The sequence below is a fragment of the Bufo bufo genome, chromosome 6 (assembly GCF_905171765.1).
Source record: "Bufo bufo chromosome 6, aBufBuf1.1, whole genome shotgun sequence".
Classification (NCBI taxonomy): Eukaryota; Metazoa; Chordata; class Amphibia; order Anura; family Bufonidae; genus Bufo; species Bufo bufo.
The window spans coordinates 7,878,943-7,906,858 of NC_053394.1; the positions used below are offsets into that span (position 1 = coordinate 7,878,943).

General features: G+C 46.4%; 1 protein-coding gene across 2 annotated transcripts in view; it reads right to left on the minus strand.

Moving 5' to 3' along the window:
- Nucleotides 1-3,107: 3,107 nt before the first annotated feature.
- PLEKHS1 (pleckstrin homology domain containing S1) overlaps nt 3,108-27,916 on the minus strand; it is a 52,979-nt gene continuing 28,170 nt past the window's right edge. Inside the window, exons 6-17 of one of the 2 annotated variants that reach the window (XM_040437361.1) lie at nt 20,499-20,565; nt 20,373-20,426; nt 18,156-18,218; nt 12,361-12,438; nt 11,975-12,091; nt 11,516-11,614; nt 10,845-11,008; nt 9,368-9,493; nt 8,960-9,061; nt 5,794-5,929; nt 5,151-5,251; nt 3,108-4,745 (exon numbers count right to left, since the gene is read on the minus strand). In XM_040437361.1, coding sequence (XP_040293295.1) covers nt 5,177-5,251; nt 5,794-5,929; nt 8,960-9,061; nt 9,368-9,493; nt 10,845-11,008; nt 11,516-11,614; nt 11,975-12,091; nt 12,361-12,438; nt 18,156-18,218; nt 20,373-20,426; nt 20,499-20,565 — 1,081 coding nt within the window. In that variant the 3' untranslated portion in view covers nt 3,108-4,745; nt 5,151-5,176. The remainder of the gene's footprint in view (nt 4,746-5,150; nt 5,252-5,793; nt 5,930-8,959; nt 9,062-9,367; nt 9,494-10,844; nt 11,009-11,515; nt 11,615-11,974; nt 12,092-12,360; nt 12,439-18,155; nt 18,219-20,372; nt 20,427-20,498; nt 20,566-27,916) is intronic. The other variant, XM_040437362.1, reaches the window with a different exon arrangement.

The window sequence follows — 27,916 nt, forward strand, 5'->3', positions numbered from 1 at the left end:
TCTTAGCGGAAAATCTTCCAGGCGTCCACAACATTCATGCGGACTGGAGTTCTCGGTATCTATCCGATTCCAGCGACTGGCAGTTAGATCCAGCGGTATTCCGTTCCTTAACGTCACTTTGGGGACCTTTCTGCATCGACCTGTTTGCCTCCCGCCTGAACACGCAACTGCAACGTTTCTACAGCTGGCGCCTGGACCCGGAAGCCGAAGCGGTGGACGCGTTCCTACAGGATTGGTCCAGGGGCCTACTGTACACGTTTCCTCCCTTCCAACTGATTCCCAGGACACTGATTCAAGTACGCCGTTATGTGGCGGATCTGGTTCTCCTAGTCCCTTTTTGGAACTCCCAATCGTGGTTTCCCCACCTGCTGGAGATGATGATAGAGATCCCACACCTGCTCCCGATGTCTCAGACTCTCCTCCGCGGGCCGCATCACCAACCGCATCCTCTACTCTTGGACGGATCCCTGCGCCTGATGGCATGTCGGATTTCAGGGGACCCTGGGAGGTCCTGGGAGTTTCGGGTACAGCTAGAGTCCTTTTGGAGAACGCATGGGCCCCGGGAACCAGAAGATCTTACAGATCAGCCTGGGGAGCTTGGGCTCGCTGGTGTGTGGCTAGGGACTTGGATCCCGTTTTGGCACCTGTGACGGAGATTTTGCATTTCCTGTCTTCTCTATTCGACCAGGGCAAGGCCTATCGCACGATCAGCCTGTTCAGATCGGCCATTTCTGCGTCTCATCAAGGTTTTGATGGCACTCCTGCTGGTCAACACCCTTTGGTCTGCCGTCTCTTACGTGGCTCTCGTATGTCTCGGCCTCCAAGGCCTAGGTTCTCTGCCACTTGGGATGTGTCTTGTGTCCTCGCATTGTTGTCATCTTGGCCTCAGAATTCGGAGCTCTCGCTAAGGCAGCTGTCTGCGAAGCTAGTCACTCTTTTCTGTCTGATTTCCTGCAAGCGGGTGTCTGACGTCCGGGCCTTGGATTATGATGCCCGCTCGTACACCCCGGAGGGTGTCACTTTTGACATTTCTAGGAGGACTAAGACCCACATTCGTTCAGTCTCATACCCTGCATTCCCGGCCTCGCCTTCTCTTTGTCCCGTGGCATGCCTCAGGGAATATGAGGCTTGCACCTCTCTTCATCGGTCTAGGGAGTTTCCGCAGCTTTTCCTCTCTACTATTCGGCCGCTTGCTCCAGTGACGACGCCAATGTTGGCGAGGTGGATGAAATGGGTCATGGAATTGGCGGGAGTTGACGTCTCGCTTTTTTCAGCGCATTCCGCTAGGGGGGCATCGGCTACCTCTTTGGCGGTTTCTGGCGCCAGACTGGAGGACATTTTGAAGTTGGCAGATTGGTCCAGAGTCTCCACGTTCAGAGAGTTTTATTTCAGACAAGGTCCTCATGTTTTTTCAGCGATCATTGCTAACATGTCTTAACTTTGAACTTGCAATATGAGCCTCCGGGTCTTGTAATAAAATCAGATGATTTTCCTATTTCATGACGTAAAGTCATGATTTTATTAAAGACACGGAGGCGAGTATTGCCCGCCCAATGTTCTTCCCTCCCTATGTGTCTATTTTGTTTTGATTTAACAATGATGAGTTGTTGTCATGCGCATGCAAGTTTTTTCCTGAGTAGGTTTGTCGCAACCACTTGATTTTGGATACCATGTGCCGATTTGTTTCTATTATTCTCTATTTTTTCACCTTTCAGGTTGAGACCAGCCTGGTGTGCTGTCTTGGTTTGTCCACGTCGTGGTTCGGAGGATTGGCAGTTTCTGTTCCAGCTGGTCGGTTGATGTGGTCAAGACGAGGAGCGTCCGTCAACGTTTGACTCCGGTTGTTCCTGCTTCATTTCCGGATGGAAGTCGGGTTTTTCCCCATGATGTTCTGGGGCTTTTGGTTCTACTTCAGTTTGGACTATCGGACTAAGTTACAAAGAAAGAGGATTTTTTGCAGGCGGAGTTGTCTGTTATACTGAGACTATGGGAGGGGCTGATCACATGTTCAATTTTTTCTTTGCTGCTATTGGTCAGAGTAAAGAAGGAGAATAGCAATACTCGCCTCCGTGTCTTTAATAAAATCATGACTTTACGTCATGAAATAGGAAAATCATCGGATTATACAGCCACCACTAGAGGGAGCTCAGTACATACAGATTATACAGCCACCACTAGAGGGAGCTCACTACATACAGGTTATACAGCCACCACTAGAGGGAGCTCACTACATACAGATTATACATCTACCACTAGAGGGAGCTCACTACATACAGATTATACAGCCACCACTAGAGGGATATCACTACATACAGATTATACAGCCACCACTAGAGGGAGTTTACTACATACAGATTATACAGCCACCACTAGAGGGAGCTCACTGCATACAGATTATACAGCCACCACTAGAGGGAGCTCACTACATACAGATTATACATCTACCACTAGAGGGAGCTCACTACATACAGATTATACAGCCACCAGTAGAGGGAGCTTACTACATACAGATTATACAGCCACCACTAGAGGGAGTTTACTACATACAGATTATACAGCCACCACTAGGGGGAGCTCACTACATACAGATTATACAGTCACTACTAGAGGGAGCTCACTACATACTGATTATACAGCCACCAGTAGAGGGAGCTCACTACATACAGATTTGGTTTGCAGAGGTCCCATTAACCTCAATCTGTATGTAGTGAGCTTCCCCTAGTGGTGGTTGTATAATCTGTATGTAGGGAGTTCCCTCTAGTGGTTGCTGTATAATCTGTATGTAGTGAGCTCCCCCTAGTGGTGGTTGTATAATCTGTATGTAGGGAGCTCCCTCTAGTGGTGGCTGCATAATCTGTATGTAGTGAGCTCCCTCAAGTGGTGGCTGTATAATCTGTATGTAGTGAGCTCCCCCTAGTGGTGGTTGTATAATCTGTATGTAGTGAGCTCCCCCTAGTGGTGGTTGTATAATCTGTATGTAGTGAGCTCCCTCTAGTGGTGGCTGTATAATCTGTATGTAGTGAGCTCCCCCTAGTGGTGGGGTGAGCAGACAGGACATTGTCATGTAATTGTCTCTGCAGGTCACTTGAAGCTGCTGATTCCTCTGGTGATGCTTATGGGGGTAAGAGGATTTTTTTTCTGCATTGGGTGCCCTGTGCTGTGGTAATGGGAACTAATTAGAGATGAGCAAATTTCATATTTTGAAATTTGTTCACGCTTTGTTTGGTGGTAAAAGCAGAATTGTGTTACGGACTCAATTACCACGGACCATACCGCAATTCTATGACGGAATGCCTTTAGAGACATTCCGTTATTCATTTGGTCATAATAGAAGTCTATGGGCTGCAAAACAGATCCGTCCAATTTCTGTTATGCAGGGAAGTCCTCTAAAGGCCTTCCGTCCTAGAATTGCAGTATGGTCCGTGGTAACGGAATCCATAACTCAACTCACCTTTTACCACCAAACGGAGAGTGAATGAATTTCATAACCTGAAATGCACTCATCTCTAGCACTAATACTCCATGGGTTGATAGTAACCCTTTGGTGCCCTGTTGCCGCCCAGTCTGACCGGCTGCGGTGTTTGGGGTTGAACATGTGGCACCTGCTTTATCGTGTGGCTGATCGGATCACACTAAAAAAAAAAATCCTGTTATGTCCAAACGGGGAGGACTGTCTGCAGGGATGAAAGCAGAACTTCCACTGTGTTACATACGGGTTTGGATTTGCTCCGGATTTCACTGCACCCATTGCAAAAGGTGGCGGTAACGGCATGATTTTTTTGCACTGGTTCCCATATCCGCTGCGGGTTATGTTGCAGGCCCAGCCCTTAGTAAAATGCATGCAGTTGCCATTATCCGGGTGCCATTTGTAGGGCTACACATACACACGTGGCGGAAAATTCTGCCAGAAAATCTGCAGATTTTTACGTGGGGAATAAGGGTGTGGATTTTTCTGCTGCAGAATAAGTTTCCCATTGAATTCAGTGGAGAGATCCTCGTAGAGTAAGTCTGCAACGTGACAGCATTTACACTGGAACACAACGCAGGCATAGACATTGTTCAGCCCCATTGGATAACATGGGGGAATTCTGGATGTGGCCGATATCGCCGCCATGTGTGAGTGCGGACTGGTGGAAAGGAGCGAGCCGAAGGGAACAGTAAAAGGAAGTATTCGCAGGTATTAGGGCGACCAAGCTTATGCCAGTTTATCAGTGGTTGTGTTCTGCCATCTAGTGGTACGCGGCACACACTGCGCTCTACGCTTTATTCCAGGGCTGATGGGATATTTACAGTAAATACATAATATACAAAGGTTAACAATTTACAAGGACGTCCTGGATACGGATATACAATGAGTCCTATAATCCAGCACCCATAAACTTCCAATAATGACGGATTTTACTATGTTTTCTTAAAGCAATGTTCCCCACCCTGATGATGGGAGTTGTAGTTATACATGAGTGGGAGAACGCTGGCTCATAGTTCATATTGCTGGACGGCCAGCACAAATTCCTTTAATTCAGCATCATTCTGGATTATCAGGTGGTCGCAGTCTTCATTGATTTGCTGGATGCCAGATGAGTTTGGGTGTCTTCCTCCGCCTCGTCGGTGTGCCCCCTGGTTATCACCGTGACATGTATGCGCTGATGATGCTCCCCGTGGTCTCCGTGGGTTATAAGCCGTGTACTATGTGTATTGTGCGTGCGCTTCATTTCCGTCCACTGTAACATTTATGGATCCAACATCTACAAAATAAAAATAAATTACGTGGAATCCATGAATACTGGCAAAATATCCCCAGAGCTATGACATCTACCCGGGCAGATTTATCAGTGTGAAAAATGCCCAAAAGGGATGTTGCCCCTTGTTCTGTCTCTGTAACAATGTATATATTGTGCTTGCTCTGGGGTCTCCATGGTAACCTCTTGTGCATGGACTTCCTGTCATGTGACCTTCATTCATGAAGCAGGGGTCACGTGACATGGAGATCCCAGAGCAATGGGATCAGCGCAGAGATACACGGTGAATGCTACAAAGTGTCATTTTCTCATGGGACATTTTGGAATAATGCCTTTTTATAATGGGCGTGGCTGATTGGAAGCCCCTCCCCTACTGTATTATACAGCAGATATCTTTATATATAGATGCACCTTTCTTCCTGCAGGAGGCGCCGTCATCATGGACTTTCACAATTACAACCTTCCAGGTGGAAAACGTCGGCTTTAATATTCCTCTTCAGCACCAGACTGACCTAGGAAGAGAAGCGCAGGAGGTAAGTCGCCCCCAGTCCAGAGAAGTGCTGCAACCCTCACAGGCTCGTCTTCTGCTTCCCACCATTTTCAAGATCTCTGCTTGTTGCCAATAAATGGAAACATTAAAACCTGTATAGATCTGCTGAAACCACTGAGGTTTTGTTACAGTGTATCGGTGTAGCCCTCTGCGATTAGTCTGGCATGCACTGTCGCTCTTGCACACAGCTGTTATAGTCTGGGGCTTCATGGTGACTTTACCGTACAGGCTGCTGCTTCTGCCATCCCTGTGATGCCAACATTTAGAAATCAGCATTCCATCCACTGACTTCCTGCTGAGTGTGTGTGCCTAATCTGAGCTGCAGTGTAAAGCATGGTGAAAGGTCCAGAAAGTAATTTTAGCCTCTGATCACAGGGGAGGTGGCTACTTTAGACTCTAACAGACGATGCAGCTGGAGTCGCTGATCCTACTGACGTGGTGCACTATTAGTGCCTGCATGCTGCCTGCCCTGGAGCGGATGGCGCGCGTTTCTTCATATCTCACCTCTTCTGAAATGCACTGACTCAACATCTGGAAGAAAAAATCTTTACTTCCCGACCGGAAGCCGTTAATGGACTCGATGTGGTCGCCATGATGAAACAAGCAGCCGATGTGTAGAGGACCCTTCCACTTGGACACACTGTGAGAAGAGCATTCGAAGAATGTCAGGGACTGTGGACTGCAAGGGTAGCACTAATATAGGGGGGCCGGGGACGGTGCCGTTATAGAAGGAGAGGGGCTGTTACAGGGGGGCCGGTGCCGTTACAGGGGGGCCGGTGCCGTTACAGGGGGGCCGGTGCCGTTACAGGGGGGCCGGGGCCGGTGCCGTTACAGGGGGGCCGGTGCCGTTACAGGGGGGCCGGTGCCGTTACAGGGGGGACTATGACTGGTGCTGTTATATGTAGTATTATGTGAACTAAGGTACTATTATATTTATTATAGGAATACTATGGCTGATACTTATATATTATATGGGAACTATGGCTGGCACTATTATATGTATTATTATCTGGGTATTCTGATTTGTACTGTTATATGCATTTGTATACGGGTACTATTATATGTATTATTATATGGGAACTATGGCCAGCATTATTAATGTATTACTGTATGGGAATTATTACTGGTACTATTACCGTATATGGGTACTTATGATTGATATTACATGGTTACTATGGTACTACTTTGGGGTTTTATAGTTGGTTTCAATAGATGGAAACGAATATGGTTACTACCAGTATATAGGGATCATTGCTGGTACTAATATTTAGCCACTATTATGACCAGTATTACCCTGGAGTAAATGAATAATACTTTTATATGGGCACTGATACCAGTTGACTAATTTGTGGGCACTACGGTTGGTTGTTAATTAATGTAATTGCTCTAGTATACGGGCACCTTATCTGGTACTATTGTTTGGGAACTGTAGGTATTATTGCTATGTGGCTGGTACTTTTATATGTGGACCGATATGGCTATTCTGCCATGTGGGCACCATGCCTGGTCCTATTATACCGATACTTTGGTTGGTAATAGTAAGACTAATATAGGTATACTAATATATAAGCACGTTGCCTCGTACTATTATACAGGTACTTTGGTTAGTACTATTGTATTCACACTAATATGTCGGGGTTAGTAAATTGGCACCATGCCTGGTCCTATTTTACAAGTACTTTGGTTGGTACTATTATATGTGAGTTATGTGGCTGAGCTAGTATCTGGACACCATGCCTGGTCCCATTATGCAGGCACTTTGGTGGGTACTATTATATGAGACTAATATGGTTATACTAGTATATAAGCACTACGCCTGGTACTATTATACAGTCAGGTCCATTAATATTGGGATATCGACACCATTCTAACATTTTTGGCTCTATACACCACCACAATGAAACAGACAAGATGTGCTTTACCTGCAGACTGTCAGCTGTAATCTGAGGGCATTTACATCCAAATCAGGTGAACGGTGCAGGAATTACAGCAGTTTGCATATGTGCCTCCCACTTGTTAAGGGACCAAAAGTAATGGGACATAATAATAATCATAAATCAAACTTTCACTTTTTAATACTTGGTTACAAATCCTTTGCAGTCAATTACAGCCTGAAGTCTGGAACGCATAGACATCACCAGACGCTGGGTCTCATCCCTGGTGATGCTCTGCCAGGCCTCTACTGCAACGGTCTTCAGTTCCTGCTTGTTCTTGGGGCATTTTCCCTTCAGTTTTGTCTTCAGCAAGTGAAATGCTCAATCGGATTCAGGTCCGGTGACTGACTCGGCCATTGCAGAACATTCCACTTCTTTCCCTTAATAAACTCTGTGGTTGCTTTTGCAGTATGCTTTGGGTCATTGTCCATCTGCCCTGTGAAGCGCCGTCCAATGAGTTCTGAAGCATTTGGCTGAATAGGAGCAGATAATATTGCCCGAAACACTTCAGAATTCATCCTGCTGCTTTTGTCAGCAGTCACATCATCAATAAATACAAGAGAAGCAGTTCTATTGGCAGCCATACATGCCCACGCCATGACACTACCACCACCATGCTTCACTGATGAGGTGGTATGCTTAGGATCATGAGCAGTTCCTTTCCTTCTCCATACTCTTCTCTTCCCATCACTCTGGTACAAGTTGATCTTGGTCTCATCGGTCCATAGGATGTTGTTCCAGAACTGTGAAGACTTCTTTAGATGTCGTTTGGCAAACTCTAATCTGGCCTTCCTGTTTTTGAGGCTCACCAATGGTTTACATCTTGTGGGGAACCCTCTGTAATCACTCTGGTGAAGTCTTCTCCTGATGGTTGACTTTGACACACATACACCTACCTCCTGGAGGGTGTTCTTGATCTGGCCAACTGTTGTGAAGGGTGTTTTCTTCACCAGGGAAAGAATTCTTCGCTCATCCACCACAGTTGTCTTCCATGGTCTTCCGGGTCTTTTGGTGTTGCTGAGGTCACCGGTGCGTTCCCTCTTTGTAAGAATGTTCCAAACAGTTGTTTTGGCCGCGCCTAATGTTTTTGCTATCTCTCTGATGGGTTTGTTGTGTTTCTTCAGCCTAATGATGGCTTCACTGATAGTGACAGCTCTTTGGATCTCATCTTGAGAGTTGACAGCAACAGATTCCAAATGCAAATAGCAGACTGGAAATGACCTCTGACCTTTTATCTGCTCATTGTAATTGGGATAATGAGGTAATAACACACACCGGCCATGGGACAGCGGAGAAGACAATTGTCCCATTACTTCTGGTCCCTTAACAAGTGGGAGGCACATATGCAAACTGCTGTAATTCCTGCACCGTTCACCTGATTTGGATGTAAATCCCCTCAGATTACAGCTGACAGTCTGCAGGTAAAGCACATCTTGTGTGTTTCATTTCAAATCCATTGTGGTGGTGTATAGAGCCAAAAATGTTAGGATTGTGTCCGTGTCCCAATATTTATGGACCTGACTGTAGGTGCAGTAATATAGAAGTACTACGCCTGGTACTATTATACAGGTATGTTGGTGGGTACTGTTATATGTGCAGTATTATACAAGCACTACGCTTGGTACTGTTATGTGGCAGTTTTCATTGGGCAGTGTCTGATTCTGCAGTGATTACTGTGCGGCTCTGCCACGTGGGCACTGTATGGTGGATATGCGGAGGACTCCTGACAATCTCACCACAAGCGATCTCCGACCTCCTGAAGTCCCAGGTACTTCTGCAGATGTTCTGTGGGCACCATAACGGTGACCGGCACCAGGTCAGAACCGCTGCTCTGTTCACTGAAAGAAATGGAGGCAGAAAGTTCTAATTAATAGCGGTCGGCGCCTCCGATCTACGCTGCACAGACGGCACAGTCCTGAACCGGTGTCAGCTTTACAGCAGATGCCTGGCTCTGAGCAGACGGCACAGTCCTGAACCGGTGTCAGCTTTACAGCAGATGCCTGGCTCTGAGCAGATGCTGCAGTTCATGTCACTGCAGGGGTGGATTGCATGGCTAGGCACCTCTGCCGTTCAGGGTCCTGGGAAAGCTGGGTGACAGCCTCTGTAGGAGCTGGGTCAGCAGCAGTGTTTTCGGACGTACTTACTACACCATTCTCAGGAGCTGCGCTCTCTTCAGCTGGCTTCTCTTGCTCTTGAAGTTCCTGGTTCTTGGTGAAGGTTTGAATTTTCGCGGCGGCTTCAAAGGCACATGAGCGACCTCGCCAATGACCCTGAAAAGCGCACAGGTCAGAACGCTCCGAGCAATATACACACCGCACCTAGTACCGCTATATGTGTACACTCAGAATGCTGCCTATCCCTTCACTAGAGATCAGCGGTGACATCCGTGAGAATGCCGTCTATCCATTCACTAGAAATCAGCGGTGACATCACTGAAAATGCCGCCTATCCCTTCACTAGAGATCAGCGGTGACATCACTGAGAATGCGGCCTATACATTCACTAGAGATCAGCGGTGACATCACTGAGAATGCAGCCTATCCAGTTACTAGAGATCAGCGGTGACATCACTGAGAATGCCGCCTATCCATTCACTAGAGATCAGCGGTGACATCACTGAGAATGCCGCCTATCCCTTCACTAGAGATCAGCGGTGACATCACTGAGAATGCCGTCTAGCCATTCACTAGAGATCAGCGGTGACATCGCTGAGAATGCAGCCTATCCAGTTACTAGAGATCAGCGGTGACATCACTGAGAATGCCGCCTATCCATTCACTAGAGATCAGCGTTGACATCACTGAGAATGCCGCCTATCCATTCACTAGAGATCAGCTGTGACATCACTGAGAATGCCGCCTATCCATTCACTAGAGATCAGCGGTGACATCACTGAGAATGCAGCCTATCCAGTTACTAGAGATCAGCGGTGACATCACTGAGAATGCAGCCTATCCATTCACTAGAGATCAGCGGTGACATCACTGAGAATGCCGCCTATCCATTCACTAGAGATCAGCGGTGACATCACTGAGAATGCGGCCTATCCAGTTACTAGAGATCAGCGGTGACATCACTGAGAATGCCGCCTATCCATTCACTAGAGATCAGCGGTGACATCACTGAGAATGCCACCTATCCATTCACTAGAGATCAGCGGTGACATCACTGAGAATGCAGCCTATCCAGTTACTAGAGATCAGCGGTGACATCACTGAGAATGCCGCCTATCCATTCACTAGAGATCAGCGGTGACATCACTGAGAATGCAGCCTATCCAGTTACTAGAGATAAGCGGTGACATCACTGAGAATGCGGCCTATCCATTCACTAGAGATCAGCGGTGACATCACTGAGAATGCCGCCTATCCATTCACTAGAGATCAGCGGTGACATCACTGAGAATGCCGCCTATCCATTCACTAGAGATCAGCGGTGACATCACTGAGAATGCCGCCTATCCATTCACTAGAGATCAGCGGTGACATCACTGAGAATGCAGCCTGTCCAGTTACTAGAGATCAGCGGTGACATCGCTGAGAATGCCGCCTATCCATCACTAGAGATCAGCGGTGACATCGTTGAGAATGCCGCTTATGACAGTAGGGAGAAGTTTCTTACAAGGATGACATCTGCTCGTACACTCCAACCTCCTCAGATCCCAGATCACTGGTCTCCTCTTCCTCCCCCGATTCCTCCTCTTCCTCCCCCGATTCCTCCTCTTCCTCCCCCGATTCCTCTTCTGCTTCCATTTCCTTCTGTGATTCTTGAGATTGAGACATTTTCTGTGGAGAATGGAAAGAGACTGAAACCCTGGAAGACGACATCAGAGCGCGGGGCGTGTCCGACCATCAGGGGTGCCCTGAGCCTAAACCCCCCCCCCCCCCCCAATGTCAATTTCTTAACCTAACCCCTTTGCCACAATGAAAGCGCTCCTTGCCCATGGCTGCCCCCTCCTGCCTCACCTGGCCTCATGGGTGGTGCACCCCTGGGTGGCATTATTGGCTCCCGGACCACCTCTTCGCAATATAACAATGTAAATCACAAGCCCCCAAATAGCCCCCATAGATGTCAGTGGACGGCACAAGCTCGGCGCCTCTGTCGTCCCTATGGAGCGGACCCCGCTCGGCCTCTGGGACCCTCATCTATGTAAGGATAGCCCCTTCTATCACAGCCTGCACCGGGGTCACCACCCAGCTTTCCTTCCTCCTGAATTCATCACTACAGATGATTGTAGGTTTGGTGGGAGCAGCCATAATGGTGGTCCCAGGATGTGGAGTCCTCTTACTTACCCGGGGTATGGATCGGGGCGTGTCATAAATGGACTCCTGTTCGCTGCCGTACGCTGGATCCGTCATGTCGTCACTGAACCTGCGTCTCTCTGGATCATCCTGTGAACAACATAGAAGAGCTGAGCCTTGGCGCAGTCATTAAAGGGAATCTCCACCTTTCTCTGTTGATATTAATGTCTTCAGACATGTTTTTTTTCCTGATATAGAGCTCCAAATCCCCTGCAAAGTCATAGATGCATGATGCAGTTCTGGCAGTGACCACTAGGGGGTGCTGGCTACATATGGAAGGATTACCAAGTTCCATATTGCGCACATGTGCAGAATGAGCTCCCCCTAGTGGTGGCTGCGGGGATTGTATCAAGGCATTTCATTGAAATAAGCTTCTGTCAATATAGAAGGATGAAGATATAATATAATAGCACAGAATTACATCCTGGTGGGTTGGGGGGTAATGGATACCTGTGGTGAAGCTGCTGCTGAGTGTCTCCTCACTTCCTGCAGCTGCTGGTACTCGCCTGATGGAGTTTGGCTATAGACTGGCAGCGTATTGCTGTACTGCTCTTCCGAGATGACATCCTAGATGAAGGGCACAATTAGTGCTTGCATTATATGACTGGGATACCCCTGTGTTGTCCGCCTGCCTCATCTCAGGCTGCCACTCTCCCATGTTATACACTGCAGCACTGCTCCAGGAGGTCACAAGTATTATTAGTAATTCCAGCTTAGCTGCATTGGCTATTCTGGATTCCACCACTTGTCTCAAGGTTCAGAATGCTGTACTGTGCCTCCCCCTGTGCTTTACACTGCAGCCCCGCTTTTTCAGATTGGCTGCTGTATATGTTCACCTTATATTCTCTGTAGTTGTTGGGGGTTGACCGATTTCCCCTCCAGCCCTCAGTGTGGCATCTCTTCATGTTGAGATCCTGCAGACAAACATCATGGAGGTTATACTTGGTGCTTCCTTAATCGTCCCTTCCTGCATCCACATTGTTTCCTAGGTGAATAAGTCTTTAGGGGGGTACAGTCAGGACTATTGGGAAGCAAAAGGGGCTGTGATTCTGCACTGCTGGCATCCTACTATCATGTTTAACAGAGTGTGCAACTATCAACCCATGATGTATCAGGTGAGCAGAGTTATTTAATGAGATCAGTGGCTAGAGGCTGGATGTTATACACTGTAGTAATGGCAGACTGCATGGCCAGAGGCTGGATGTTATACACTGTGGTAATGTCAGACTGCACGGCTAGAGGCTGGATGTTATACACCTGTGGTAATGGTAGACTGCATGGCTAGAGGCTGGATGTTATACACTATGGTAATGGTAGACTGCATGGCTAGAGGCTGGATGTTATACACTGTAGTAATGGCAGACTGCATGGCCAGAGGCTGGATGTTATACACTGTGGTAATGTCAGACTGCACGGCTAGAGGCTGGATGTTATACACCTGTGGTAATGGTAGACTGCATGGCTAGAGGCTGGATGTTATACACTATGGTAATGGTAGACTGCATGGCTAGAGGCTGGATGTTATACACTGTAGTAATGGCAGACTGCATGGCCAGAGGCTGGATGTTATACACTGTGGTAATGTCAGACTGCACGGCTAGAGGCTGGATGTTATACACTGTGGTAATGGTAGACTGCATGGCTAGAGGCTGGATGTTATACACTGTGGTAATGGTAGACTGCATGGCTAGAGGCTGGATGTTATACACTGTGGTAATGGTAACTGCATAGCTGGGGCCTGGATGTTATACACCTGTATTAATGGTAGACTGCACGGCTAGAGGCTGGATGTTATACACTGTAGTAATGTCAGACTGCACATCTAGAGGCTGGATGTTATACACCTGTGGTAATGGCAGACTGCACGGCTAGAGGCTGGATGTTATACACTATGGTAATGGCAGACTGCATGGCTAGAGGCTGAATGTTAAACACCGGTGGTAATGGTAGACTACATGGCTAGAGGCTGGGTGTTATACACTGTGGTAATGGTAGACTGCACGGCTAGAGGCTGGATGTTATACACCTGTGGTAATGTCAGACTGCACGGCTAGAGGCTGGATGTTATACACCTGTGGTAATGGCAGACTGCACGGCTAGAGGCTGGATGTTATACACTATGGTAATGGCAGACTGCACGGCTAGAGGCTGGATGTTATACACCTGTGGTAATGGCAGACTGCACGGCTAGAGGCTGGATGCTATACACTATGGTAATGGCAGACTGCACGGCTAGAGGCTGGATGTTATACACTGTAGTAATGGCAGACTGCATGGCTAGAGGCTGGATGTTATACACCTGTGGTAATGGTAGACTGCACGGCTAGAGGCCGGGTGTTATACACTGTGGTAATGGTAGACTGCATGGCCAGAGGCTGGATGTTATACACCTGTGGTAATGGTAGACTACATGGCTAGAGGCTGGATGTTATACACTGTGGTAATGGCAGACTGCATGGCTAGAGGCTGGATGTTATACACCTGTGGTAATGGTAGACTGCATGGCTAGAGGCTGGATGTTATACACCTGTGGTAATGTCAGACTGCACGGCTAGAGGCTGGATGTTATACACCTGTGGTAATGGCTGACTGCACGGCTAGAGACTGGATGTTATATACCTGTGGTAATGGCAGACTGCATGGCTAAAGGCTGGGTGTTATACACTGTGGTAATGGTAGACTGCAGGGCTAGAGGCTGGATGTTATACACCTGTGGTAATGGCAGACTGCATGGCTAGAGGCTGGATGTTATACACTGTGGTAATGGCAGACTGCATGGCTAGAGGCTGGATGTTATACACCTGTGGTAATGGCAGACTGCATGGCTAGAGGCTGGATGTTATACACCTGTGGTAATGGCAGACTGCATGGCTAGAGGCTGGATGTTATACACTGTGGTAATAGCAGACTGCATGGCTAGGGGCTGGATGTTATACACCTGTGGTAATGGCAGACTGCATGGCTAGAGGCTGGATGTTATACACCTGTGGTAATGAGGCTGAATGAAACACCAGAAGTCAATGATAAAGACAAGGGTGTAATACTCTTCTTGTTTTTGCCTCCACAGGCCTTGGCTACAACCTTTGGTTCACATTAGGCTAATTTCACATATCTGTTGTTTTCCGGTGTTGACATCCGGCAGAGGATCTCAAAACCAGGCCCAAATGGTTCCGCTTTGTCCCCATGCATTCTGAATAGAAAGAGACCCATTTAGGATGCTTTCTGTTCCATCACCATTAGCTGTATGCTGCGGTTTTGTGTCCGGTCAGCGGAACGGAACAAACCAGATCCATCACTAAAAACAATAGCGACCCACTGACTTTCAATGTATTTAGCGACGGATCCAGTTTGCTCCATTTTGATTTCACACGACCGCATCCTAACAGAACGGATACAAAACGGAACCGTTTAATTCCGATATTGAGATCCTCTGATGGATCTCAAAACCTGAAACCAAAACGCATATGTGAATGTAGCCATACGGAATTGCTGCGGTCTCTGAAGCTCTGTCTGGTAGATGTCACTTGGTCCGGAGCGGTCTCTCTAACCCCTGAGATCTTGTAAAGCTTTCCTGCAGGTAACAAAGTGTCTTGTGCTTTGTGTGGGTCAGAGACATCGGAGCTCCAAGAAGTCTCCAAGAATTTGCGAAAGAGTATTTAAACTAGGAAGGGGGGGCAAAAGAGTGAAAATAAAAGAGTCCAATTGCCCCCCGAAACAATGCCAGAACAGGTCAGAAGCACAGAGGTTAAGAAATGATAAGCTCAGAGTCCTGTCTACAAATGCTCGCAGTTTAGGTAAAAAAATCAATGAACTTGATTCAATAATGGCATCTGAGAATGTAGATTTAGTGGCTGTTACGGAGACATGGTTTAATGAAAGAAAAGACTGGGACATAACCATACCAGGGTACTCTTTATACAGAAGAGACAGAGAAGGCAAGAAAGGAGGAGGAGTGGCCCTGTATGTGAAAGATAGCATTAAATCTACCCTAATACAAGTTGGTGAGGCCAACATAGAGTCAGTTTGGGTTACGTTGCAGTTTGCTAACCACGCAGTAACTCGTGTAGGTGTGATATATAGACCACCTGGTCAAGTTAAAGAACTAGATGATCTACTAGTTGAAGAAATAGCTAAAATGACAATGAAAGGAGAAGTTATCATTATGGGAGATTTCAATCTTCCAGATATAAACTGGAAAACCAAAATAGCAAGTTCTACCAGGAGTACAGATATTCTAAATTCCCTACTGGGGTTATCTCTACAACAAGTGGTTGAGGAGCCAACCCGGAGGGAGGCCATTTTGGATTTGGTATTCACAAATGGGGATTCGGTATATGATGTCATTGTAGGCGAAACCTTGGGATCTAGTGATCACCAGTCAGTGTGGTTTAATATAAGAACTGTGAAAGAGTCCCACCACACAAAAACAAAAGTTTTAGATTTTAGAAAAACAGACTTTTCAAAAATGAAATTAGTCATAAATGAGTCCTTATCAGACTGGAACGGATTACATGGAGTCCAGGAGAAATGGGACTACTTAAAAGGTGCATTATTGAAGGCAACAGAAAATTGCATTAGACTTGTCAGTAAAAGCAAAAAAAGGAAGAGACCACTGTGGTACTCAGCAGAAGTGGCCCAAATCATTAAAAATAAAAAGCTAGCATTTTGTAATTATAAAAAAAACCAGAGCAATGAAGATAAGGAAATCTACAAGATTAGGCAGAGAGAGGCCAAGCAAGTTATAAGAACTTCTAAAGCGCAGGCAGAAGAAAAACTAGCTCAGTCTATGAAAAAAGGGGATAAGACATTCTTCAGATATATAAATGAAAAAAGGAAATTAAAACAAGGAATAACTAAATTAAAAACAAAGGACGGAAGGCATGTAGAAGAGAATAAAGGGCTAGCCGACTGCCTTAATGAATACTTCTGTTCAGTTTTTACAAAAGAAAAAGGAGCAGGACCTCCACTAGAAAGAATGACTAATAAATCGTTTGATGCATGTATCTTTACAGAGGAAGATGTTCTAAGTTTGCTGTCTAAGGTGAAGACAAATAAGTCACAGGGGCCTGATGAGATACACCCAAAATTATTAAAAGAGATTAGTGGTGAGCTGGCAAAACCGCTAACAGATTTATTTAACCAATCATTAGTAACAGGAGTCGTCCCGGAAGATTGGAAATTGGCAAATGTCGTGCCCATTCACAAGAAAGGTAGTAGGGAGGAATCGAGCAACTATAGACCAGTGAGTCTGACATCAATAGTAGGCAAATTAATGGAAACCCTATTAAAGGATAGGATTGTGGAACATCTAAAATCCCATGGATTGCAAGATGAAAAACAACATGGGTTTACTTCAGGGAGATCATGTAAAACAAATCTTATAGATTTTTTTGACTGGGTGAATAAAATAATAGACGGTGGAGGTGCAGTAGACATCGCATATCTAGATTTTAGTAAGGCTTTTGACACTGTCCCACATAGAAGACTTATCAATAAACTGCAGTCATTGAGCATGGACTCCCATATTGTTGAGTGGATTAGGCAGTGGCTGAGTGACAGACAACAGAGGGTTGTAGTCAATGGAGAACATTCAAAACAAGGTCATGTTACCAGTGGGGTTCCACAGGGATCTGTACTGGGACCAATTTTGTTTAATATCTTCATAAGTGATATTGCAAAAGGCCTCGATGGTAAGGTTTGTCTTTTTGCTGATGACACAAAGATATGTAACAGGGTTGATGTTCCTGGAGGGAAACGCCAAATGGAAAAGGATTTAGGAAAACTAGAAGAATGGTCAGAACTCTGGAAACTGAAATTTAATGTGGATAAGTGCAAGATAATGCACCTGGGGCGTAAAAACCCAAGAGCAGAATATAGAATATTTGACACAGTCCTGACCTCAGTATCTGAGGAAAGGGATTTAGGAGTAATTATTTCAGAAGACTTAAAGGTGGGAAGACAATGTAATAGAGCAGCACGAAATGCCAACAGAATGCTTGGATGTATAGGGAGAGGTATAAGCAGTAGAAAGAGTGAAGTGCTTATGCCGCTGAACAGAACACTGGTGAGACCTCACTTGGAGTATTGTGCGCAGTACTGGAGGCCATATCTCCAGAAGGATATAGATACTCTAGAGAGAGTTCAGAGAAGAGCTACTAAACTAGTACATGGATTGCAGGATAAAACTTACCAGGAAAGGTTAAAGGACCTTAACATGTATAGCTTGGAAGAAAGAAGAGACAGAGGGGATATGATAGAAACTTTTAAATACATAAAGGGAATCAACTCGGTAAAGGAGGAGAGCATATTTAAAAGAAGAAAAACTACCACAAGAGGACACAGTTTTAAATTAGAGGGGCAAAGGTTTAAAAGTAATATAAGGAAGTATTACTTTACAGAGAGAGTAGTGGATGCATGGAATAGCCTTCCTGCAGAAGTGGTAGCTGCAAACACAGTGAAGGGGTTTAAGCATGCATGGGATAGGCATAAGGCCATCCTTCATATAAGATAGGGCCGGGGCTATCCATAGTACTCAGTATATTGGGCAGACTAGATGGGCCAAATGGTTCTTATCTGCCAACACATTCTATGTTCTATGTTTCTATGTAAGTCTCATTTCTTTGTGTCTTACCTCGACTAACAACGTTTCGGTGCGCGGATAATCTGTAGGATATGATTTGGGCCTCATTACTTCCTGTCATAATAAATGAAGCAGAGGGTTCTGTAAATGTGCATAACCAGAAGAAAGTGCCCATGTCAGACTAGAATTACATATTTCTCTGTCTCATTTAAAAATATACCACCGTTTTGTATATACAGCTCCTATGCAGACCTATGTGTCTTCATGTGTACAGACTACAATACAAGCCATGTAGTCCGATTCTGCCGTCATGTAGGTTATCAGACAGAGTAACACAGAAATAGGCTGACTACACAGGATTTGTAGTCTGTTGCCATGGAGACAAGTAGGTCTGTATCGAAGCCTTATACACAAAGAGATTACATACAAAGTTTCTTTATTCTTTTCTTTGCTCTGGAGCAGTAAACAATTGGTTGCAGATAGCTGGTGGCTCATCCCACGTGGCACTTCTTGTCCCTGACGGCAGATTGCATATTCAGGGTCTGCTGACTGTAATGTACCGGGGGCTCCTACAGTCGTGGCCAAAAGTTTTGAGAATGACACAAATATTAGTTTTCACAAAGTTTGCTGCTAAACTGCTTTTAGATCTTTGTTTCAGTTGTTTCTGTGATGTAGTGAAATATAATTACACGCACTTCATACGTTTCAAAGGCTTTTATCGACAATTACATGACATTGATGCAAAGAGTCAGTATTTGCAGTGTTGGCCCTTCTTTTTCAGGACCTCTGCAATCCGACTGGGCATGCTCTCAATCACCTTCTGGGCCAATTCCTGACTGATACAACCCATTCTTTCATAATCACTTCTTGGAGTTTGTCAGAATTAGTGGGGTTTTGTTTGTCCACCCGCCTCTTGAGGATTGACCACAAGTTCTCAATGGGATTAAGATCTGGGGAGTTTCCAGGCCATGGACCCAAAATGTCAACGTTTTGGTCCCCGAGCCACTTAGTTATCACTTTTGCCTTATGGCACGGTGCTCCATCGTGCTGGAAAATGCATTGTTCTTCACCAAACTGTTGTTGGATTGTTGGAAGAAGTTGCTGTTGGAGGGTGTTTTAGTGCCATTCTTTATTCATGGCTGTGTTTTTGGGCAAAATTGTGAGTGAGCCCACTCCCTTGGATGAGAAGCAACCCCACACATGAATGGTCTCAGGATGCTTTACTGTTGGCATGACACAGGACTGATGGTAGCGCTCACCTTTTCTTCTCCGGACAAGCCTTTTTCCAGATGCCCCAAACAATCGGAAAGAGGCTTCATCGGAGAATATGACTTTGCCCCAGTCCTCAGCAGTCCATTCACCAGACTTTCTGCAGAAGATCAATCTGTCCCTGATGTTTTTTTGGAGAGAAGTGGCTTCTTTGCTGCCCTTCTTGACACCAGGCCATCTTCCAAAAGTCTTCGCCTCACTGTGCGAGCAGATGCACTCACACCTGCCTGCTGCCATTCCTGAGCAAGCGCTGCACTGGTGGCACTCCGATCCCGCAGCGGAATCCTCTTTAGGAGACGATCCTGGCGCTTGCTGGACTTTCTTGGGTGCCCTGAAGCGTTCTTAACAAGAATTGAACCTCTTTCCTTGAAGTTCTTGATGATCCTATAAATTGTTGATTGAGGTGCAATCTTAGTAGCCACAATATCCTTGCCTGTGAAGCCATTTTTATGCAACGCAATGATGGCTGCACGCGTTTCTTTGCAGGTCACCATGGTTAACAATGGAAGAACAATGATTTCAAGCATCACCCTCCTTTTAACATGTCAAGTCTGCCATTTTAACCCAATCAGCCTGACATAATGATCTCCAGCCTTGTGCTCGTCAACATTCTCACCTGAGTTAACAAGACGATTACTGAAATGATCTCAGCAGGTCCTTTAATGACAGCAATGAAATGCAGTGGAAAGGTTTATTTTGGGATTAAGTTAATTTTCATGGCAAAGAAGGACTATGCAATTCATCTGATCACTCTTCATAACATTCTGGAGTATATGCAAATTGCTATTATAAAAACTTAAGCAGCAACTTTTCCCATTTCCAATATTTATGTAATTCTCAAAACTTTTGGCCACGACTGTATGTGATCGGTTGTAGGTCTGTCATTCAGGTGACTGCTGTTTGCATGTCATCATTTCCTTACGTTGTGCAAACCCTTTCTGGCAGCTCCTATAATCTGATCCTGGCCTTAGGAATGCCCTCCACTAGGGGGCGTCTTACCTGAGCCGGAATGACTGCCAGCGGACCGGCAGATGTACGTGTGGGTCCTTCAATCTTAAACAAGAATACATAGTATTACATATACAGTTTATGGGGCGTGGAGGTCACATACTAAGGGCCACTTACTTGCACTTTCTGGTGGATCTTTATCCAGGCGTCTGTTAGATATTTCTGCCACTCGGCAATGTTTTCCCTGTGTAAGAAACAATAGCCCTCAAGATGCAAACCGAGGAACTTCCATATTACACGTCACGGTCCAGGATACTGTCACATTACACGTCACGGTCCAGGATACTGTCACATTACACGTCACGGTCCAGGATACTGTCACATTACACGTCACGGTCCAGGATACTGTCACATTACACGTCACGGTCCAGGATACTGTCACATTACACGTCACGGTCCAGGATACTGTCACATTACACGTCACGGTCCAGGATACTGTCACATTACACGTCATGGTGCGGGGTTTTGCCATATTACACAATAATGTCTGGGGTACTGCCATATTACATACTGTATCACTATCTAGGGTTTTGCAATATTAAACATCACGGTCCAGGGTACTGAAATACTACATGTCATGGTCTGGGGTACTTCCATATTACACACCACAAACCAGGGAATTGCCATATTACATGTCATAGCACGGAGAGAGACGTAATGTAAAGTCCATTACAGTGTAACTGCCATTCACTAACTTTTCTTCTAATTTGTAGGGACAGTAATACAAAATGTTTTTCTAATATTCTTTTTTTTTTAGCAAATTTGTACATTTCTAGGGGAATTCCTCTGAAGTGTCCCTCTGTGGCACTTTCTCCATCTTCGCAACGCAGCGCAATACTGAACTGTGAAGACGCTGGGCTTACTGCTGCCTCATATGTATCCCTATAAATGACCATATCTACTGGATTGGAGAGACAGACGGAGAGTGCCGACAGTGTATGATCGTCCTGTATTCCCAGAGCGCTGAATAACTGTCCTGCCGCAGTCAGCGCAGCTATCAAGAAGGCAAGGCGATAGTGAGAAGCTGCTCTACAGTATATACAAACATCATAACACTGACTGCAGATGACTGTATTCTCCTGTCCTACAGTCATCCTCCCCCGTGAAATGGCTGATAACAGGGGGCAATAGACTGTATTCTCCTGTCCTACAGTCATCCTCTCCCCTGAAATGGCTGATAACAGGGAGCAATAGACTGTATTCTCCTGTCCTACAGTCATCCTCCCCTGAAATGGCTGATAACAGGGAGCAATAGACTGTATTCTCCTGTCCTACAGTCATCCTCCCCTGAAATGGCTGATAACAGGGGGCAATAGACTGTATTCTCCTGTCCTACAGTCATCCTCCCCCGTGAAATGGCTGATAACAGGGAGCAATAGACTGTATTCTCCTGTCCTACAGTCATCCTCTCCCCTGAAATGGCTGATAACAGGGGACAATAGACTGTATTCTCCTGTCCTACAGTCATCCTCTCCCCTGAAATGGCTGATAACAGGGGGCAATAGACTGTATTCTCCTGTCCTACAGTCATCCTCTCCTCTGAAATGGCTGATAACAGGGGGCAATAGACTGTATTCTCCTGTCCTACAGTCATCCTCTCCCCTGAAATGGCTGATAACAGGGAGCAATAGACTGTATTCTCCTGTCCTACAGTCATCCTCCCCTGAAATGGCTGATAACAGGGAGCAATAGACTGTATTCTCCTGTCCTACAGTCATCCTCCCCTGAAATGGCTGATAACAGGGGGCAATAGACTGTATTCTCCTGTCCTACAGTCATCCTCCCCCGTGAAATGGCTGATAACAGGGAGCAATAGACTGTATTCTCCTGTCCTACAGTCATCCTCTCCCCTGAAATGGCTGATAACAGGGGACAATAGACTGTATTCTCCTGTCCTACAGTCATCCTCTCCCCTGAAATGGCTGATAACAGGGGGCAATAGACTGTATTCTCCTGTCCTACAGTCATCCTCTCCCCTGAAATGGCTGATAACAGGGGACAATAGACTGTATTCTCCTGTCCTACAGTCATCCTCTCCCCTGAAATGGCTGATAACAGGGGGCAATAGACTGTATTCTCCTGTCCTACAGTCATCCTCTCCCCTGAAATGGCTGATAACAGGGAGCAATAGACTGTATTCTCCTGTCCTACAGTCATCCTCCCCTGAAATGGCTGATAACAGGGAGCAATAGACTGTATTCTCCTGTCCTACAGTCATCCTCCCCTGAAATGGCTGATAACAGGGGGCAATAGACTGTATTCTCCTGTCCTACAGTCATCCTCTCCCCTGAAATGGCTGATAACAGGGGGCAATAGACTGTATTCTCCTGTCCTACAGTCATCCCCTCCCCTGAAATGGCTGATAACAGGGAACAATAGACTGTATTCTCCTGTCCTACAGTCATCCTCTCCCCTGAAATGGCTGATAACAGGGGGCAATAGACTGTATTCTCCTGTCCTACAGTCATCCCTTCCCCTGAAATGGCTGATAACAGGGGGCAATAGACTGTATTCTCCTGTCCTACAGTCATCCTCTCCTCTGAAATGGCTGATAACAGGGGGCAATAGACTGTATTCTCCTGTCCTACAGTCATCCTCCCCCCTGAAATGGCTGATAACAGGGAGCAATAGACTGTATTCTCCTGTCCTACAGTCATCCTCTCCCCTGAAATGGCTGATAACAGGGGGCAATAGACTGTATTCTCCTGTCCTACAGTCATCCTCTCCTCTGAAATGGCTGATAACAGGAGCAATAGACTGTATTCTCCTGTCCTACAGTCATCCTCTCCTCTGAAATGGCTGATAACAGGGGGCAATAGACTGTATTCTCCTGTCCTACAGTCATCCTCCCCCCTGAAATGGCTGATAACAGGGGGCAATAGACTGTATTCTCCTGTCCTACAGTCATCCTCTCTCCTGAAATGGCTGATAACAGGGAGCAATAGACTGTATTCTCCTGTCCTACAGTCATCCTCTCCCCTGAAATGGCTGATAACAGGGGGCAATAGATTGTATTCTCCTGTCCTACAGTCATCATCTCCCCTGAAACGTCTGATAACAGGGGGCAATAGATTGTATTCTCCTGTCCTACAGTCATCCTCTCCCCTGAAATGGCTGATAACAGGAGCAATAGACTGTATTCTCCTGTCCTACAGTCATCCTCTCCCCTGAAATGGCTGATAACAGGGAGCAATAGACTGTATTCTCCTGTCCTACAGTCATCCTGTCACCTGAAATGGCTGATAACAGGGAGCAATAGACTGTATTCTCCTGTCCTACAGTCATCCTCTCCCCTGAAATGGCTGATAACAGGGGGCAATAGATTGTATTCTCCTGTCCTACAGTCATCATCTCCCCTGAAACGTCTGATAACAGGGGGCAATAGATTGTATTCTCCTGTCCTACAGTCATCCTCTCCCCTGAAATAGCTGATAACAGGGGGCAATAGACTGTATTCTTCTGTCCTACAGTCATCCTCTCCCCTGAAATGGCTGATAACAGGGAGCAATAGACTGTATTCTCCTGTCCTACAGTCATCCTGTCACCTGAAATGGCTGATAACAGGGAGCAATAGACTGTATTCTCCTGTCCTACAGTCATCCTCTCCCATGAAATGGCTTATAACGGGGAGCAATAGACTGTATTCTCCTGTCCTACAGTCATCCTCTCCCCTGAAATGGCTGATAACGGGGAGCAATAGACTGTATTCTCCTGTCCTACAGTCATCCTCTCCCCTGAAATGGCTGATAACAGGGGGCAATAGACTGTATTCTCCTGTCCTACAGTCATCCTCTCCCCTGAAATGGCTGATAACGGGGAGCAATAGACTGTATTCTCCTGTCCTACAGTCATCCTCTCGCCTGAAATGGCTGATAACAGGGGGCAATAGACTGTATTCTCCTGTCCTACAGTCATCCTCTCCCCTGAAATGGCTGATAACAGGAGGCAATAGACTGTATTCTCCTGTCCTACAGTCATCCTCTCCCCTGACATGGCTGATAACAGGGGGCAATAGACTGTATTCTCCTGTCCTACAGTCATCCTCTCCCCTGAAATGGCTGATAACAGGGGGCAATAGATAGTATTCTCCTGTCCTACAGTCATCCTCTCCCCTGAAATGGCTGATAACAGGAGGCAATAGACTGTATTCTCCTGTCCTACAGTCATCCTCTCCCCTGACATGGCTGATAACAGGGGGCAATAGACTGTATTCTCCTGTCCTACAGTCATCCTCTCCCCTGAAATGGCTGATAACAGGGGGCAATAGACTGTATTCTCCTGTCCTACAGTCATCCTCTCCCCTGAAATGGCTGATAACAGGAGCAATAGACTGTATTCTCCTGTCCTACAGTCATCCTCTCCCCTGAAATGGCTGATAACAGGGGGCAATAGACTGTATTCTCCTGTCCTACAGTCATCCTCCCCCCTGAAATAGCTGATAACAGGAGCAATAGACTGTATTCTCCTGTCCTACAGTCATCCTCCCCCCTGAAATGGCTGATAACAGGGAGCAATAGACTGTATTCTCCTGTCCTACAGTCATCCTCTCTCCTGAAATGGCTGATAAGAGGGGGCAATAGACTGTATTCTCCTGTCCTACAGTCATCCTCTCCCCTGAAATGGCTGATAACAGGGGGCAATAGACTGTATTCTCCTGTCCTACAGTCATCCTCCCCCCTGAAATGGCTGATAACAGGAGCAATAGACTGTATTCTCCTGTCCTACAGTCATCCTCCCCCCTGAAATGGCTGATAACAGGGAGCAATAGACTGTATTCTCCTGTCCTACAGTCATCCTCTCTCCTGAAATGGCTGATAACGGGGAGCAATAGACTGTATTCTCCTGTCCTACAGTCATCCTCTCGCCTGAAATGGCTGATAACAGGGGGCAATAGACTGTATTCTCCTGTCCTACAGTCATCCTCTCCCCTGAAATGGCTGATAACAGGAGGCAATAGACTGTATTCTCCTGTCCTACAGTCATCCTCTCCCCTGACATGGCTGATAACAGGGGGCAATAGACTGTATTCTCCTGTCCTACAGTCATCCTCTCCCCTGAAATGGCTGATAACAGGGAGCAATAGACTGTATTCTCCTGTCCTACAGTCATCCTCTCCCCTGAAATGGCTGATAACAGGGAGCAATAGACTGTATTCTCCTGTCCTACAGTCATCCTCTCCCCTGAAATGGCTGATAACAGGGGGCAATAGACTGTATTCTCCTGTCCTACAGTCATCCGCTCCCCTGAAATGGCTGATAACAGGGGGCAATAGACTGTATTCTCCTGTCCTACAGTCATCCTCTCCCCTGAAATGGCTGATAACAGGGGGCAATAGACTGTATTCTCCTGTCCTACAGTCATCCTCTCCCTTGAAATGGCTGATAACAGGGAGCAATAGACTGTATTCTCCTGTCCTACAGTCATCCTCTCCCCTGAAATGGCTGATAACCGGGGGCAATAGACTGTATTCTCCTGTCCTACAGTCATCCTCTCCCCTGAAATGGCTGATAACAGGGGGCAATAGACTGTATTCTCCTGTCCTACAGTCATCCTCTCCCTTGAAATGGCTGATAACAGGGAGCAATAGACTGTATTCTCCTGTCCTACAGTCATCCTCTCCCCTGAAATGGCTGATAACCGGGGGCAATAGACTGTATTCTCCTGTCCTACAGTCATCCTCTCCCCTGAAATGGCTGATAACAGGGGGCAATAGACTGTATTCTCCTGTCCTACAGTCATCCGCTCCCCTGATATGGCTGATAACAGGGGGCAATAGACTGTATTCTCCTGTCCTACAGTCATCCTCTCCCCTGAAATGGCTGATAACAGGGAGCAATAGACTGTATTCTCCTGTCCTACAGTCATCCTCTCCCCTGAAATGGCTGATAACAGGCGGCAATAGACTGTATTCTCCTGTCCTACAGTCATCCTCTCCCCTGAAATGGCTGATAACAGGCGGCAATAGACTGTATTCTCCTGTCCTACAGTCATCCTCTCCCCTGAAATGGCTGATAACAGGCAGCAATATACTGTATTCTCCTGTCTTACAGTCATCCTCTCCCCTGAAATGGCTGATAAAAGGGGGCAATAGACTGTATTCTCCTGTCCTACAGTCATCCTCTCGCCTGAAATGGCTAATAACAGGGGGCAATAGACTGTATTCTCCTGTCCTACAGTCATCCTCTCCCCTGAAATGGCTGATAACAGGCGGCAATAGACTGTATTCTCCTGTCCTACAGTCATCCTCTCCCCTGACATGGCTGATAACAGGGGGCAATAGACTGTATTCTCCTGTCCTACAGTCATCCTCTCCCCTGAAATGGCTGATAACAGGGAGCAATAGACTGTATTCTCCTGTCCTACAGTCATCCTCTCCCCTGAAATGGCTGATAACAGGTGGCAATAGACTGTATTCTCCTGTCCTACAGTCATCCTCTCCCCTGAAATGGCTGATAACAGGCGGCAATAGACTGTATTCTCCTGTCCTACAGTCATCCTCTCCCCTGAAATGGCTGATAACAGGCGGCAATAGACTGTATTCTCCTGTCCTACAGTCATCCTCTCCCCTGAAATGGCTGATAACAGGGGGGAATAGACTGTATTCTCCTGTCCTACAGTCATCCTCTCCTCTGAAATGGCTAATAACAGGGGGCAATAGACTGTATTCTCCTGTCCTACAGTCATCCTCTCCCCTGAAATGGCTGATAACAGGTAGCAATAGACTGTATTCTCCTGTCCTACAGTCATCCTCTCCCCTGAAATGGCTGATAACAGGGGGCAATAGACTGTATTCTTCTGTCCTACAGTCATTCTCTTCCCTGAAATGGCTGATAACAGGGGGCAATAGACTGTATTCTCCTGTCCTACAGTCATCCTCTCCCTTGAAATGGCTGATAACAGGGAGCAATAGACTGTATTCTCCTGTCCTACAGTCATCCTCTCCCCTGAAATGGCTGATAACAGGGGGCAATAGACTGTATTCTCCTGTCCTACAGTCATCCTCTCCCCTGAAATGGCTGATAACAGGGGGCAATAGACTGTATTCTCCTGTCCTACAGTCATCCGCTCCCCTGATATGGCTGATAACAGGGGGCAATAGACTGTATTCTCCTGTCCTACAGTCATCCTCTCCCCTGAAATGGCTGATAACAGGGAGCAATAGACTGTATTCTCCTGTCCTACAGTCATCCTCTCCCCTGAAATGGCTGATAACAGGCGGCAATGGACTGTATTCTCCTGTCCTACAGTCATCCTCTCCCCTGAAATGGCTGATAACAGGCGGCAATAGACTGTATTCTCCTGTCCTACAGTCATCCTCTCCCCTGAAATGGCTGATAACAGGCAGCAATATACTGTATTCTCCTGTCTTACAGTCATCCTCTCCCCTGAAATGGCTGATAACAGGGGGGAATAGACTGTATTCTCCTGTCCTACAGTCATCCTCTCCCCTGAAATGGCTAATAACAGGAGCAATAGACTGTATTCTCCTGTCCTACAGTCATCCTCTCCCCTGAAATGGCTGATAAAAGGGGGGA